General features: G+C 39.8%; 1 protein-coding gene across 1 annotated transcript; it reads left to right on the top strand.

The window, feature by feature from the left end:
• The first annotated feature begins 1,542 nt into the window (after positions 1-1,542).
• Positions 1,543-16,487, top strand: slc6a6b (solute carrier family 6 member 6b). Its single transcript, XM_079239389.1, has 14 exons — positions 1,543-1,654; positions 3,445-3,674; positions 3,771-3,905; positions 5,562-5,796; positions 6,291-6,423; positions 7,143-7,277; positions 8,474-8,577; positions 8,719-8,843; positions 10,249-10,361; positions 11,507-11,644; positions 12,060-12,162; positions 13,782-13,882; positions 14,024-14,194; positions 14,620-16,487. The coding sequence occupies exons 1-14, from the start codon at positions 1,644-1,646 to the stop codon at positions 14,773-14,775; spliced, it is 1,890 nt and encodes a 629-aa protein (XP_079095515.1). The 5' UTR covers positions 1,543-1,643; the 3' UTR covers positions 14,776-16,487.
• Positions 16,488-16,765: the final 278 nt, after the last annotated feature.

Raw genomic sequence — 16,765 nt, 5'->3', positions numbered from 1 at the left:
ATATTTAAAAAGAAAGAGTGGTGCTTTGACCTTTGAACCCACGAGCCTCGTGTCTGTCTGATCACTTTGGGAGGGCTACTGTGATGCGTTCAGGTACACCCGGGCTTCACAGTGACATGGTGTGGGAGAGTTATATAAATATTTAGGGTCTTCTGCAAGTTAACAGCTTTACCCATACAACCCCACTCTCCACAAATAAGCCACAAACTGACTAAATGGATGGATACATGTTTGTTTTGCTTCCTTGTGGATGAGATATGAAGTAGGTCTGATGAAGTAAGACGTTTACTAGCTTATATCATACTTAGTAGTGCATACTTAACCTACTTCATGCTCTGTCCACTGTGTCCAGTGTATGACTGACTGTAACCCCAATCCGCCCTCTCAACAGATAAAGCCTGAAGGGCTGCTAAACTTTTTTTTTTTGGCCACAGGTGCTTAACATACAATTTCCCAATATTTTGACTGTATCTAAGTGACTTACCCAAACATTATCCAACGACACAAGAATCCATGATAACATTTGATTAATCATTCCCTAAACTCAAATAGTTAAATTTGCTTAACATGATAAAACAAAAACAACATTTAAAACAAACAAAAAAGATTATCTAGCATTTTGATATCTTTGATATGTTTTTTTTTTTTTTAACTTAACAACACAATGTTGTTCACATACCCACTAGCCTGACTGACATCAGTTATAAAGCTGTAACTAAGATTAAAACATACAAGGTGAAAGAAAGCCAAAGTTTCTGTCAGTAAAATGTCTCAGTGTAGCTGAATAGTGCATCCATTTTTAGCACACCAAAATATCAATTATGAGTTCTCAAAGCTAAGAAGTGTGTGTTTGGTGTTTGACTGACAGCTTGTAATCAGCTGTCATTTAACCTTGTGCATCCTGCAAAGGCATCCCTTGTTAATTGACAGTTGCATTCCAGCAGCATCTGTGCTGCTATTAAACTCTGAGAGCGGTGACTGGGAACTAAACAGACCATGGACAAGCAGAGACGATACATTACCTTATTAGGGTTTGTGAGAAGCTGATACTGAGCCCTTTTACATTTCCTTGATAATGACCCACGCGTTACAGGATGTACTAAAAAGAAATTGAAGTAAACATGCTTCTTGCATGCAGCTGAATTCAAATAGTTTCTTTTACTCTAAAACTCATTATGAAACTGAGCTTCATATTTCAGCAGTGTTTGAATATTTATAATAGGCACTAAAACCCCCAGTTCATCTTTTTCTCAGAGATCATAAATCAAGGTCCACCGCCAGTAAAGGCGCAGCTCAGCCTTCTTACTCCTCTGAAATGTCCTCTGTGTCTCCAACATGAATAAGAAGTGTGTGTGCGTGCTTGTTGCTCATGTGACACTCACTCATCCCCCACCACTTGGCTGTGTGTATGTTAGTGGGCTGGCAGTAGTGGGAAGTGGAAATTTACAGTCTCTAATGCTGGTACCTGAGTTGTCTGTCACAGCGGAGCTACATCCAATCTCTACGTCGGATTTAATTGTCTTTGGCCAAGGGGCGGGCACTGCTGTCAGCTCCACTTCTTGTGCCCCGTGTCTGCATAAAGGCATTCAGTACAGAGGAATGGTGACAGCTGAGAGAGAAGGACACTATACATAGTCGCAGCCATGAAGGAAATGTAAGTTTTTCTGAATTGCTTTAAGAACTGATTTTGCATGTGTTCAGTCAGTTTAGTCTCTGTACTGATTTAGAAAGTAGTAAAAACAGTGTTGTCTATTTTATGCTATTGCAAATCTTTTTTGTTCAAAAAGAAAGTAGATAAGTGACACAACCTCAGGCTTCATTATTAATGATTCATAGTGTCAGGAGAAAGAAAGAAAAGCGGTGATTTATATTAACTGCTGAAAATGTGAAGCCGGTCATATGTTTTCCTGTCATACAGTGAAGGAATCTCCTCTGAAGCATATCAGGGGGTTGCATCACATGGCCAGTTTCCGCTAATTCTTATCTGGCAGCTTCCTAAAGCCAAGCAAGGCAGGTGAAGGCTCATACGCTGAGCAGATGGGAGTAAAAGGTTAGAAAGGGATATAAAGGGAGAGAAACAGGATGAGAAACAAGAGTGAGCAAGAGCTGATCCAGTTACATAAGCAGGTTTGAGAATGGAAAGCAGTTCAAATTGACTTGTCAGGCACAACAGGAAGAGAGAAATCCTAGAAAATGATGAGGCACAGTGTGGACAGGACATCAGTTAAGTAAGGAGATGCGTAGTTCCCACTGGGAATGTGAGGTTAGGGTGCGGGTCAAGGTGCCCATTTCTGAGTGGAGAAGTACTTCAATATGACTACAGGGATCATTATTCTGTTTTTAACTCACATAATTTCTTAATGTCATTTGTTAAAGCGTTCAAAGTGCTTTCTTTGTTAATTCAGATTAATCCCTGTTCTGATTTGTAAACAAGTTCTTTTGTGGGAACCGCTGTTGTATTATTTCATTTTATTGACTGAAAGCGCTAAAGGGAAGTATACTGTTGCTCTTCCAACGCCTTCCCTATTTGACACAAACTTAAAAGAAACAGGAAGCTTTTCTCAGCCATGTTACAAGTCACCGTGCACATTGTACATTCTCATTGTCCCTCCTGCAGTTTTTCTTTAATTTATGTCCACTCAGAACTTCCGTTATATTCAGTCTTGGCACGTCTTACACAGTTATTCCTGTCGCATTAAGGTCTCCTTTTTGGCTCCTGAGTGGAAATAGGATACCCTGGTCTGTAATAACAAATCCTGTCTTTCTTGGAAAGGCAGTTTACAGTGTAAACACTCAAGTGAACTTAAACTGTTGTAGCTTCCTGAGAACAACCTTCACTTTGGGACTGTAAAAAGTAAATCTTTTATGCTAATTTAAGTTCAAACCAGCATGAATCACTGATAATATAAATACAACTAGGAGAGAAAAAAAAAAAGAAGTGTTGCCGATGTTTAGGTTTGGTCTTTAAGGCGTGTATTGTTCCAAAGCTCTTCCCTTCACTGATAATGTGAGCCAACCATCTCAGTAGAATATATCTGCTCTAAGATGCTGCTGGAATAAAAGAGCGCATTGATATAAACATGCACAAGTTTTATTTAAATTTTGCTGAATAGTTTCACCGTTTCCTCCATCTTACTCAGTAATAAATGAATGAGTCTGTATTATGCCACTAGGCTCCATAACTCACTTCTGCTTTGTTTTTCAGTGCAAATAAGCTCCCTGAACATTTCTTCAGTCAGAATGACCTCTATACATCAGTTGTTCAGATTAGTGAGATTAACAGCATTGTACTGTGTATCAGGTGCTCACGCAGCAAGCTGGAATGCAGCGAGGACACAGTATTATCTCACTAATGCTCCTCTGTGTCTGTGCGTTATCCCTCTCACCTCTGTCTGTCTCTCAGCCTTACATGTACATTTCCTTCTCATTTTTTGCTGTCAACAGCATGGCACAAAAAGAGAAGCTCCAATGCCTGAAGGACTTTCATAAGGACACCCTCAAACCCTCACCAGGGAAGAGCCCCGGCACCCGGCCTGAAGATGAAGCTGAAGGAAAGGCTCCTCAGAGGGAGAAGTGGGCCAGTAAGCTCGACTTTGTCCTGTCCGTGGCCGGTGGCTTTGTTGGATTAGGAAACGTCTGGCGCTTCCCTTATCTTTGTTATAAAAATGGTGGAGGTAAGCCAGGGAAGTGCATCCCAATGCTGAAATGAAAATAGAGATCTAACAAAAAGACGTCTTACTCCAACATTTTTTCTCATGTGCCTCCCCCAGGTGCGTTTCTCATCCCTTACTTCATCTTCCTGTTTGGGGGTGGCCTACCTGTGTTCTTCCTGGAGGTCGCACTGGGACAGTACACCTCTGAAGGAGGGATCACCTGCTGGGCCAAGCTCTGTCCCATTTTTACTGGTTAGTTGAAACACTTGAAGCACACATTCCCACTCACAGGAAGATAAACACAAGCTTTGCACCATGGCACAAATCTTCTCTGACAACTCCATTTAATATTTAATGCTGGCTAAAAGCCTCATTTCTTTGAACAAGATTTTCGCCTCGATTTTCCCGTTTCAGTCTGACGTTCGTCTCTCTGCTCAGCAGAAGAATGCCCTCCTTTGCCCTTTCCCAAGTGCAGTTTTAATTAATCAAAGGGTCGAAAAGAATAAATACCAGTGGAACGCTGAAATTCCTGCAGATGATCTTGTTTACATCAATAAAGGCTCACAAATACTTAAATACATATATATATCTACAAACATTTAAGTGAATATATATAAAAAACTACAGTCACTGTTATGCATGAACATGCGTCACAATAGTAAGTTGTCCTTTATGTTTTGTCATGTTAATGATAATGGAGTTTTTGTTGCCATGGAAACAGACTAAGGGAGGAAAAAAACAACATGAAGTTCCTTCTCTTTTTATATGCAATGGGGATCTACCCGTTTTGTTTAGCTCATGGGAGATTATAAATACTGCACGTCCTCAGCGACAGCGTCATCACGGTCAGCACACGCTTGGGCTTCTCGCTGCCTTCACATACCTCCATTTACCTCTGAGTGACAACTGTAGACATGCGCTGGTGCGCCGCGCCCTCAGAAGCTGCCACGACACCCTTACTCATGTTCACACTGGGGAAGTCACATGGGATAGAGAGGAAACTTTGCAGCATCTCATCTCATCTCATCTCATCTGCCACAAGCTAGCTCATAACAGATCTCCTCTGTTTCCCAAAGCTCACAGTGAATCCACCACTTTCCTCACAGCTCGGCAGCACGCAGTCAAACCTACACGAATACACACATAAAACACACACCTGTCACAGCGCTGACGTCTCGGTCAGTTTGCGTGTGGAATGTGGGAATGAGGAGGTGGGGGTGACGGAGATGATGAGTTTAAAAATACTCCAGAGTGGTAGAAGAGTACCAGGGATTTCTGTGTTGGAGTTCGTGACAAAGTCATCTAAAAATAACGTGAATGCACCAAGGACGTTATAACAGTTGAAAGTCCAGTCAAGCTGGGGATGTTAACCCCCCCACCCCCGTTTTGAGTCAGTTGTTTTAGCCTACTTTCAAAGCTTTGATAAAACTCACCTGTAATCACTTGGTATCAGAGGAAGGTGTGTTTGGGTGTGCTCTGTGTTACATGCAGCTGCACTATCAGTCAGAGGGTTGATCATCGGCACACGATGAATCATATGAGCTAAGCAAAGCATAAAATATGTAATTGTGAAAGTGACTGACTGTAGCAATAATTCCCAGCAACACAGATCATCGTTTTGATTTCCCGTTTTGATTCGCCATCCCTACACTCCTCAGAGGTGTTATTGGTCACAGAGGTTTGCAATGAGTGATTGAGATGACAGGAAAACACACTACAGCAATAGGAGGCAACTTTAGTTTTGGCATCTGGTGGATACTTCTCTGTAAAAGGCAGAAAAAATGGTTTTACCTTGTTCAAGTTGTGAAAAATCTGTGTAAATTCTGCAGGTTGAAGCTAATTTCTTACTTCAAAGGTACTGTAACGGAGCCAGTGTTTAATTCTTCCTGTCTTTTTCCATGTCTGCAGGTATCGGCTATGCCTCTATCGTGATCGTATCTCTCCTGAACATTTACTACATCGTGATTCTGGCTTGGGGACTCTACTACCTCTTTCAGTGCTTTCAGCCTGAGCTCCCTTGGGCAAAATGCAATCAGCCCTGGAACACTGGGCACTGTATAGAGGACACGGTCCGCAAGAACAAGACCCTCTGGCTGACAGCCAATGCTACTAACTTTACCTCTCCTGTCACAGAGTTCTGGGAGTGAGTATTCACTGACAACATGCCTGTGCACACACACACACATGCATGCACTAAAGTAACACAGCCTCTTTATCTCGCTTGTGTAAACGCGTTTGGCCCGGCACCATTCCTGTACATAGCACTTTACTTTTAGAAAGTTCTACTTTTCCAGTAGGTTGTCATAAACTTTATTTGTGCTGCACACTTCTTATCCTAGTAATTAGACTAAAAGAAAATACTTAATAAAAATGTCATTTAGCCATCTGCTTTCTGACATGTTTTGATTTGATCTCAGTTCACTGCTGCAAAAGCTTGCACGTCTGAGGTGTTTATGCTGTTTTTAACACTTGTAAAAACAGCAGGTCAGAAAAAAAGAAAGGAAAATATATAACTGTCTTTAATGCATTCTAATTTAGCCCCTTGTCTATATGTAGCAAAGTTAGTCCACATTTGTGACCATTTATGCTTGACATGTCAGAAAATTGCTAAAATGTTGTACTTTGTTTCCTCTGCAGACGCAACGTCCTGAGTATCTCCACTGGTATTGAAGACATAGGGCCCCTCAAGTGGGACTTAGCTGTGTGTCTCCTGGCAGTTTGGGTTATCTGCTTCTTCTGCATCTGGAAAGGAGTCAAGTCCACTGGGAAAGTGAGTACTGAGGCGTAGATACATCCTGTGCTTGTTGTGTTGCCTGGATGCTGTTCGGCTTTTGCTTTTTATTCCCCTCAGTGAGAAAACACTTGCACAAAGATAACCCACATTCTTGGAAACAAGGTTAATGTTGTTAATTTAGGGACACAGGCCTCCACATTGTCCGAGGAGTTACTCCTTGGCCAGACACACTGTTGACTGTTAACACATGGGTTGCTCTTTTGCCTCGTCTTTGTTAGTGGGACAGAAACTGGGTCGCTGTCAACAGGAGCAACTCTGTGAGGAAAATGATTAACCCTATTAGGGACCATTTGAAGGTTTATTTCCCCACTAATGGAAGGTTCACTTCTATCACATTAGTGCCTTAAATGATCTAATGTTTAACCAGAGAGCAGTTCAGGAAATAAGCGGCATGAACAGTGTAAGTGCTTTGCATTCCATCAGCGCACATACATGTGAAAGAAACACTTTGTGTAGCAAAATTCAAATGAGAAAACTTTATCTATCACTTATGGATGCAAAATAGTCTTAGGTAACAAAATAAACAACATTCAGTCATCAAATACTTACATAATACAGTTATGAGAAAGAAGATTTGTTTTGTGAAGAAGTTAGAAATGAGAGTAGGGAAAAAAAAAAAAAAAAAAGAAGCATATTTCCCACTAATAACATCTGATCATATATTGTTTGTCTAATTATTTCTTTGTCTTGTCCAGGTGGTGTACATAACTGCAACTTTCCCATTTTTAATGCTAATAATACTACTGGTGCGTGGCGTAACTCTGCCTGGGGCCGCTGAAGGGATTAAGTTTTATCTTTACCCCAACCTGACCCGACTCCAGGATCCAGAGGTAAGATCAAAGCAACTGACTGTAATGATTTACTTGTCTTTTTTTTTTCGGATGTTGGTATTATGATTTGTATCTGTTTATTTATATTTTGGGTGGAGTTTAGTTTAAAATGAGTATTTTTAAATGGGATTGTTATTATGAGAGTCAAGTTGCAGTAAATGGTCCCTCTAATGATCTTATCTTGCATAAAGACCAGAACAATAGGACCCGCAATGTTTAAAAAGTTTTAAAGTTTTAAAATCATACTTCAATCACCACTGAATCTCACTGGTTAGATGCTGTAAGTGTAAGTTTTTATTAAACTAACCAAAACAGAACAATAGCCCTGTTGTTAAGGACGCTGTTTGCAGCATCCTTAAGAATCCTGCAGCTTTCAGCAGTGTTATAATGACCGAGCTCAGTATCAGGCAGGAAACAGCCAGATAAAACTAAAGGAGCTGTAATAAAACTCACAGACAAGAAATGCAGAGTGCTGCAGGAGCAGAATCCATCAAAGTCCAAACAAACATAAATCCAAGAGTAATAACAAGTTGGCAGCATAAGGAACGGAACAAGAACAAGATCTGGCAAATTACACACAAAACAAAATGAAGTTTAACTTCTAGAAGACGCAAAAACAAATTAAACAGGCAAGTAGCAATGAAAAGGAAAACGATCATGAGAAGCAAAATGAAATTAAATGAACAATAAAAAAGCGGATGCAAAATAAAAAAAAGAGGAAGTTAAGCCGATTGAGGTGCTAAATAACAGATAATGATGAACTAAATGAAAAGCCCAAATCATATCAGCTGTTCCTAAGTAGGCAGGAGATCCCCGCTCTACATGAATCACACACCCAGTCCAACTTCATCCCAGCCCTTTTATCCCAGACACCTGTGTGTCTGCATTGAGCTGGGAGCCGGTCATCTGTTGATGATAGTGGTTCTGTTTTAAAGTTCTTGGGGTGGAAAAGAGGCACTTGGTAGCTACCACATGTCACATTCTCCTCATTTTTCCCAGAAAATATGTGCTAAAACATTTACATAGAAGTTTGTTCAGAGATGAAAAAAAAATCCTGTTATTTCACCAAAATATCCACATCTGCAGTTTTTTGTTTCTTGATGGAGTTGATCTTAATACTGGCTAACTTTCTGTGATGAACTTGAACATGACTACTCGGCTTCAGCTTGTCGCCTTCATCACTTCTGTCTCATCAGGTTTGGATTGATGCGGGCACGCAGATTTTCTTCTCCTATGCCATTTGCCTGGGCGCCATGACTTCATTGGGGAGCTACAACAAATACAAGTACAACTGCTACAGGTGAGTTGCGTTTCTGCTGGGAGGAGTGGGGACTGTAGTAGTGACAGCAACCTGTGTCAGAGACGGTTGCGTGAAAAGAAAATGGGAACGCTAGTTCCTCCTGTGTTCATTAACAACCTCCATGACATATGTGTGACATAGGGACTGTTTGCTGCTGGGAGGCCTCAACAGCGGTACCAGTTTTGTGTCTGGCTTCGCAATATTTTCCGTCCTGGGCTTCATGGCACAAGAGCAAGGGGTGGACATTGCCGATGTGGCAGAGTCAGGTACGAGGGTCTAAGGTGATGGCAGCAGTGATGGTGGGTGCTGCTGCCAAAAAAAAAAAGAGAAAAAAACAAAAACAAAAAAAAAAACAATTGGAAACGATAATTTTTAGAAGATGAAGTGTTTTCTCCCAGTATCGGACACAATGATGCGGAAAATTAACGGTATCGGCAATTGCACACTCCTTGAATTAAAGCCTGGAACAAACTGAGAAGAAATTGTTCCTTAAGTGGATAACATTCTTCCTTTCCTGGGGTCAGATAACGTGGCTTTGGTCAAATGATGTGAGGTTAGCTACATGATGAACAGCTTTGTTTTCAGGGCTCCTGTACTGGTCCTTCATCATTACTACAGGTGTTCAGCGGCACTAGGTGCTCACATGACCCACATTCAGCATGGTCGTGTCATTTAGTTGCTCCATATGTCTCTCTTGGCCCTGTTCTGCTTGTAAATATGAATCCGCATCCTGAGGAGATATTTCTGATCAACAGCACTGCACGGAAAATCCAGTTCAATTCACCAACTGTGGACCTCTTGGTGGTCCCCACCGGTTCTGTTGCTGTCTTCCTGTATTTTCTATGTGGTCTGTGAAGGATATGCAACTTTATTTGTTATAGTATGCTTAATTTGTTAACCTGTACTCCATCGCATTTTCAAATACAGAACTGAATTGAGTAAATTAAAACAAACTTTCCTCCTTTTATGAGAAAATACCTGTTTTTTACCTAGCTGTTCTACTGGGGTTCAGTTGCTGAATCTGTGTCATATGCTCTTACTGTATCCCGCTGAAGTGGTCCTCTTTGTGTACATTGTGCTATATGTAGTGTATGCTTATTGTCACTTGTCACAGTAAGTACCAACATTTCACGTGATATCTTACAGATACAGAGTGTTTTTAGAAACATGAAGATGAACGAATGTTCAGCGTTAGAGGATATCTGATGGGGTTGGGGAAATGGATGCAACCATTTGCTATTCTGTCAGAGCTTTGACGATGTGTCTGTATATTCCTGTGATAAATAATGATCAGAAGCTAAAATAATATGTGAAGTTATAGATGTGTTATACATATTATGTTTTGTATGATGTATAAACAGTAAGAAACACAACATGCCAAGTTGATTGCTGTTGTTTATGTTTGACCTGCATGTTAATACATACAGGGCGACATTGGCATGAAAAGGATTCATATATTTTATTTTATCCACTGAGCAATTATGGCCAACAAAGAATAAATATGACAATGCTGTCATATCTTTCTTTTTGTCCAGAGTGGATATTTCTTTTCTGATTTATATGATATATTTTTCTGACTGCCTCTGTTTGTCGTCCAAGCTGGAATCAGATAGAAGTGTTAATCATGTCCTCTGCCCCTTCTCCCTTTCCCCACTCTGATTTTTCCTGCAGGTCCTGGCTTGGCCTTTATTGCCTACCCTAAAGCGGTATCCATGATGCCACTCCCAACTCTGTGGGCAATCCTGTTCTTCATCATGCTGCTGCTTCTGGGCCTTGATAGTCAGGTCAGTGTTAGTACAGTCACTGATTAACGTCAGGCAGACTCAACCCTGGTCCCATGGGGTTTTGTTTTTTTGTTTTTTTTGGCTTCTGCCAGCCCTAATGTGTAAAACATATACGGTGTCTCTCAGATCCACATCTAACAACCTCAAGGTATCAGATAACTGGCAAAAAAAGAGCAGCAATCTATTCCCACAAGGGTATTTTACCAGCATACTAGACTTAACTGTGTGAGCATTATGTTTTATTTCCACAAGGTGCCAAAATATTAAGTTTTATCAGAAAATGGTGGATGTTTGCCAAGCATTTGGTTAATAAAAGTCATCACGATAAGCTGCATGCAATCCGCCTAGCTTTGATATAAAGCAGAGCTTTGATTAAGACGAGATAATCTAAGTAGACAAAACACAAGTGTACGCCCGGGGGATTCTCCAGCTATATCATATTTCCTGCCTCCAAGTGTAATTCTACCCCTGCACTAAGTCAGTCCTGCACATGGCCAGCTACCCATCTCAGCCAAGTGCGAGATCAGGCCAACGCTCTAAATTTGAGTACATGTAAAGGCTCATGCAAGTGAAGCTATTTCCATGAGGGAAACGGGGCCAGTGTGTGTGTTTCTGTGGGTGGGGGGATTTTTCTGAGCATAAATTTTACGCAGATTTATAATCCTGAATGCCATATATTGTTCATGTCACTTGCACATACGTGCCATTATTATATAATTATATGTATTTTGTTTGGTATTGTGCAACAAAGAAGCATGTTCTTTTGTACTTCAGCAATACAGCACTTTAATGCGAGGAGCTTTTTTGTAACTTTCTTTCAACTTTATGTAGTTCATGAAGCAGTGAGGGGATGCATGGGAGCAAAAAAGTGAGACAAGCAAACAGTGATTCACTGTCATTATGTTTCTGTTTTGCCTTGCTAACCAGCGTTGCAGAGAGAAGCCTTGTTTAAATTCTCATTACTGTCCAACAAAGACAGCTCTCATTCTCTAATCAGTGGCTTGTGGAGACAAAGCAAGAGCTGCTTGCACACAGAAAGAGACATTCATTTTTTCTTGTCTTTTGTCTTTTTTTTTTTTAAATTTTTTTTTTTTTTTTTTTTTTTTATTACACTGAGAACTTAATAGTTCCTTTTGTCCCCACAGTTTGTTGAAGTGGAAGGACAGATCACCTCTATTGTGGATCTCTATCCAGCCGTCCTCAGGAAGGGTTACCGGCGAGAAATCTTCATAGCAGTGATGTGTTTCATAAGCTATCTCCTGGGGCTTGCCATGGTAACTAAAGTAAGTCCACCAGCAGTTACTTCACAGAGTTTCTGCACTTTTACTGCTTATTATGTTTAGAAAAGGAAAGGAGACTGTGTGTATTGGATCTGCCACAGAGATCGCGGCGTAAACTTTCCACATGTTGGTTTGCTGCTGCATTGTTACAACCAAATAAGGCTTCCTACCACATTCAGCAGCCACTTCCTGCATGTGTGAATGGAAAGATTTGGAATGCTGTTTTCCATTTAGCAGTTAACTGTGCTTCAATGACATCTCGGCACCTGTTGAACTCTGCCTTTATTGGTTGACTGCCAGTATTCTTGTGTCCTACTTTCAAAATCTATTTTATGCCCCCTTCTATCTCTGACTTTTATTCTTGCCACAGACCTCAAAAAGATAATTAGTGGAGCCTTTTGTCTCTTCTCTTTTCCAGGGTGGCATGTATGTGTTTCAGCTCTTTGACTACTATGCAGCCAGTGGTGTGTGCCTTTTGTGGGTTGCATTCTTTGAATGCATTGCAGTAGCCTGGGTTTATGGTAAGTAGAAACGACTGTATCGGTATCATTTTAAGTAATGATTCACAAGAGTAGGATAGAAAAGCCCAAAGGATCTCTATGGAGGCAAACAAAGGTGTGGGTGTTTTACAGGTCAGTAATAAATAAGTTTAACTGCAGTGCTGTGTCGAGGTTGCGAGGAGATGGACATAGAATTGGTCCTGGCCAGTGATTGGCTGTAAAGAGCAGCCTCCCACCAGATTATATCTCGCCATTATTGAAGAAGCAAAAATAATTTTTAAAAAAACCCAAAAGAAAAGTTTTATGGCTCTTCTTAGTGACAACTAGTTGTTGTAGGATGGAAGCTCTGTTCCACAAATCAAAGGCTGTTACTTTTAGGGTTGATACCCTATCAGGGGTCAAACTGATAATAGAGTAGTAAAGTGCAAGGTTCTGGTAAGGCAATGCAAGTATATTTATATAGCACATTTCAACAACAGGGTGATTTAAAGTGCTTTTAAGAGACAGTGAAATATTAGAAAATAAGAAGCATGATGTAAAATTAAACAAGGAAAATTAAAGCAAGGAAAAGGAGATAACATTGGACAAAAACTATTCAAATCAAGATCAATTCCACCTTAAAAGAAACTTATGAACCTAAAATAGCTTTGAATAAAAACGAGTGAAATGCAGAACAGGCAAGTCTTTAATCTGGATTGAAATAAACTGAGTGTTTGAGCTGATCTGAGACTTTCTAGGAGTTTGTTCTAGACATGTGGAGCATAGAAGCTAAACTCTCTGTGTCTCGTTCTGGTTCTGGGAACCAGATCCAGCTAACCTGAGGGGTCTGATACGTTCTTAATGGGGCTGATGTACTTTGCTCCTAAACCATTCCGGGCCTTGTAGACTAGCAACAGGCAGCCAGTGCAAAGACCTCAGAACTGGACAGATGTGTTCAGAGGGCAAACAGTTCTGAGAGAACTCTTATATCTTTGGAGGTATTTCTGTTTATTTTATTTATTTTTTTTTTTTTTAATACAATAGGTATAATAGTAGCTGCTTTCACAAATATTTGGGTTATTTGTTTACTTCTCAGAGAATTTGCTCTTTAATCACTATAAGAAAAACTTAGTTAACCCTTTATAGGGCACTTAATGAAATTAGAAATTTTATCCTAAAATTGTCCTTGTGTTATGTACCAACACAACCATCCTGCTGTTACATTTTTAAAAAAAAAAAAGTTTTATGGAGAAAATGAAAGAAAACAAAGTGATCTAAAATAGCCTCTTGCCTGATAAAGGGTTAAAACAGAATTAACTGATAATAAAAATGTAATGTTACCACAAAGAAATATTACCAGTAAATTAGCACAATACACAGCACAATGAATCACTGCAATCAACAGTCAATCAAAGTAAGATAAGTTATGACCTACTGAGACAAAGTGATTACTGGTTGTAGTATGTAAATATTTTTTTATATAGGCCATGACCTTGTGGAAAGATATACAGTAAGTTAACACAGATAAGGACCCATAAACATCTGAATCTACGCAGGCAGATTTGAAGGTTGTTCTACAATTAGAAACAATGTCCAGTGACATTATTTGGCAGAAAGAGCATGTACTTACTTTATTCTTTTTTTCTGTTTGTGTTTGATAGGAGCTGACAATTTCTATGACGCAGTTGAGGATATGATTGGCTACAGACCAAACCCATGGATGAAATGGAGCTGGACAATAATTACTCCTGTCCTCTGCATGGTGAGAGATCTGAGTGCTATTTCATTGTAGGGTAGAGGTGGTGCTGAAGATACTGCTGGTGATGACATGTGACAAATGGTGAGAGATGACCTTTCCAGGTCATAGGGGAAGAGCTAAACGTGGCATGTGTTTGCTTTTCAGGGCTGCTTTGTCTTCTCCCTGGTGAAGTACAAGCCCTTGACCTATAATAAGGTTTATGAGTACCCTGACTGGGCCATTGGCCTAGGCTGGTGTTTAGCCTTGGCCTCCATGATCTGCATCCCCATGGTGATGGTCATCAAGATTTTGCAGTCTGAGGGACCTCTGATTGAGGTGAGCTGATATAGTCTTTCTAAAGAATGCTTCCGTTTAGAGATAAAGATGAAAATGTAACCCCAAATTAAATCCAAACGTTAACTACACTAGTTTAAAAAAGAAGTGATAGTTTTGGTGGTCAAAGTGTTGCTTGTTTTGTAGCCTGAATTGACCATATTTAAATGAGAGTGGTTGATTTCCCTTGAAAACCTGCTGACACATTACACTATCAAATGCTACTTGCAAATTGAATTTCCGAACAAACTCGGCCATGACTTTGCTTAGGAGTCTATCGAAACTCCTCACATAGTGTGAAATTAACATGGCTCAAATGCACACTCACTCCAGATGTCTGTTGTTTCAAGCTTTCTAGCTGACATTTTGAGTCGTAAGTAGCCCCATTTCTAAAGATCATTAGCCTAACGTTTCATCTCTTCCCTCAGAGGATCAAAGCAGTGGCAGCACCGGCGAAGTCAGGCGTGAGCTCTCGCCCGAAAGAGTACAATCTGAAGTGCAGCGAGCTGACACAGCCCCTGGACCCAAATGGGAACAATGGCTTGATCAAGCCCACCCACACCATTGTGGAAACAATGATGTGAGCGCTCTCTGTGAGAGGAATAAGATTGATGTGCTTTCTGTGTTATTATATTTGCTAACTTTGATAAGGGTAGGTTTACATTGTCAAATATATGCATTTTAGAGATACTCTATGGTTTGATTTCTATTAAGAGAGATATATATTATTGTAATTTCTTTTTCCTTGTAATTTTTATTTTATTTTTTTTCTTATTTTTTACTCTATTGATATTGTTAATGTTACAATTGTTGTTGCTGTAGTTGGCACTGATTTCAGTTTAGGCAGTATTTTCATATAGAACATGTTCAATGTTTACTACCTTTATGTTGATTCCGGAGAGATGAGGAATTCGCAATGTCTTGGTGTAACAGGAGGGCAAAACAAATAATCACTTCTTACAAATTCAGTTCAAAAACGGTCAATTAATCACAAGAAAGATAGAAAATACCCTGACATGACCTTGTGCCGCAGTTAGCTTCTCGTTTCTTCTTCTCGTCTCTTATACCACAGTGAAAATGAATGTACCTGTTAGTGGCAGATGTGATATCTCTTTGAGTACATATCCTTAACATATCAAGTGGCAACGCAGTGTGTAGAGTTCATTTTGCTTAAATTTTCAATTTCATGTTGACAAGGTCTTTGTCAAATACTGTGAGAATTCATTCGGACAAAGATTTATCCTGGGAAAAAGAAACTATTCAGGCAATTATAAACAAAAGAAAAAAAAATCAGCTAAGAAAGAAAAAGTAAGGAAAAAAGGGAAGTGGCATTTTTAGAGTATTTGTACACTGCCTGTGTGACTACTATAGTCAGCCCCAGTGCATTTATTGAAACCTCTCTGCACTTTATAAGTCGTTTCACCTTTATTGTAGTATTTGTTTTTATTGTGCAAGGTATTGCACTTACATTTGTAACAGATTTCAGGAAGAAATATTTTTGGCTTCTAACTTTTTTGATATAGTAACTTTTGATATAGAATATCTACTTGTCTCCTTGCTAAGACAATGGTTTAAACGGAGTAGAGCTATACAACAAATACTCTGATTCATAATTATCAGTGGGATCTGTGCGAACCATACATTAAAACGTTACCGTTTTCTAAACAACCTGACAGCTTTCTCCGTTGTGCTCCTTTCAGTAACAGGCATGCTCGACAGAAATACCACTTTACCGTTTATTCTGTTCGGTTATATTTGTAATGTAGAATGTGAATTGTTTGTAAATCACATATGCCTTTTTGTAACAATTTTTTACTGTATGACATCTGATCACCATCATGGACTCAATATTTTGCCGAAAGCTCACTAATGGGCTTTCTAAATATCAATTATTGTCATTGTCGGATAAAAAAAGATGCAGAGGCCCCTGGATGCAGTGAGTCGAAAGGGCCCCAACATCAGAAGCTAAAGGACATTGTGTGTATAGTCCATCACATAGGATTTACACCACGTTATGCACAACTACTTTTCTTGGCTGATTGAAACAATATCACGACACTAAACATTGTGGTGAAACTTATTGGCTTATGTAAATATCTGCTGTTTCTTTCCTGTCTCTGTCTTCCTCTCCTGTCTTCCGGTGTACTTTAGCTCCTCAGCTTTTCAGAGCTGCCTCTCTGTATCCGTCTCTCCATCTTTTCCCTCTACTTCTCTCCTCTTCTTGTGTTATAAGGGTGGAAACAGCAAAGTTCAGCTTAACTTAAACTTTGATGTACCTGATATTAAATGAAAAATAATGCAAAGCTTCCAGAGGTTTGTTTTTCTTTTTGACTGGGTCAACACCAGAATTGCGTTTCATGTTGGTTGTCTTCACACATACAGCTGTTGCCCCTCGGCCAAAATCTGCAAGGCCTTCTGTCTCTGTCTTCCTCTCTGCAGGTGATATTTTTTTCAAATTTGTTCTTTCTCCTCCACTCTTGCTGTGTCTGAAGATGTCTTCATCATTCAATCATCGTTTTTCTGTGTCCTTTCTTAAACGCATACTTGGTATAGTCTTTCTCCTGTCCACTAACT

This window comes from Telmatherina bonti (assembly GCF_933228915.1).
Source record: "Telmatherina bonti genome assembly, chromosome: 4".
Lineage (NCBI taxonomy): Eukaryota > Metazoa > Chordata > Actinopteri > Atheriniformes > Telmatherinidae > Telmatherina > Telmatherina bonti.
The sequence above is the reverse complement of the archived record's forward strand: the minus strand, read 5'-3'. Positions and strand labels throughout refer to the sequence as shown.

Excerpts from the sequence above, each read along its gene's own strand:
- slc6a6b (XM_079239389.1), top strand. Across the intron at positions 3,675-3,770 it reads TTGTTATAAAAATGGTGGAG|GTGCGTTTCTCATCCCTTAC; the intron begins GTAAGCCAGGGA and ends TGCCTCCCCCAG. Across the intron at positions 12,163-13,781 it reads TGCAGTAGCCTGGGTTTATG|GAGCTGACAATTTCTATGAC; the intron begins GTAAGTAGAAAC and ends TGTGTTTGATAG.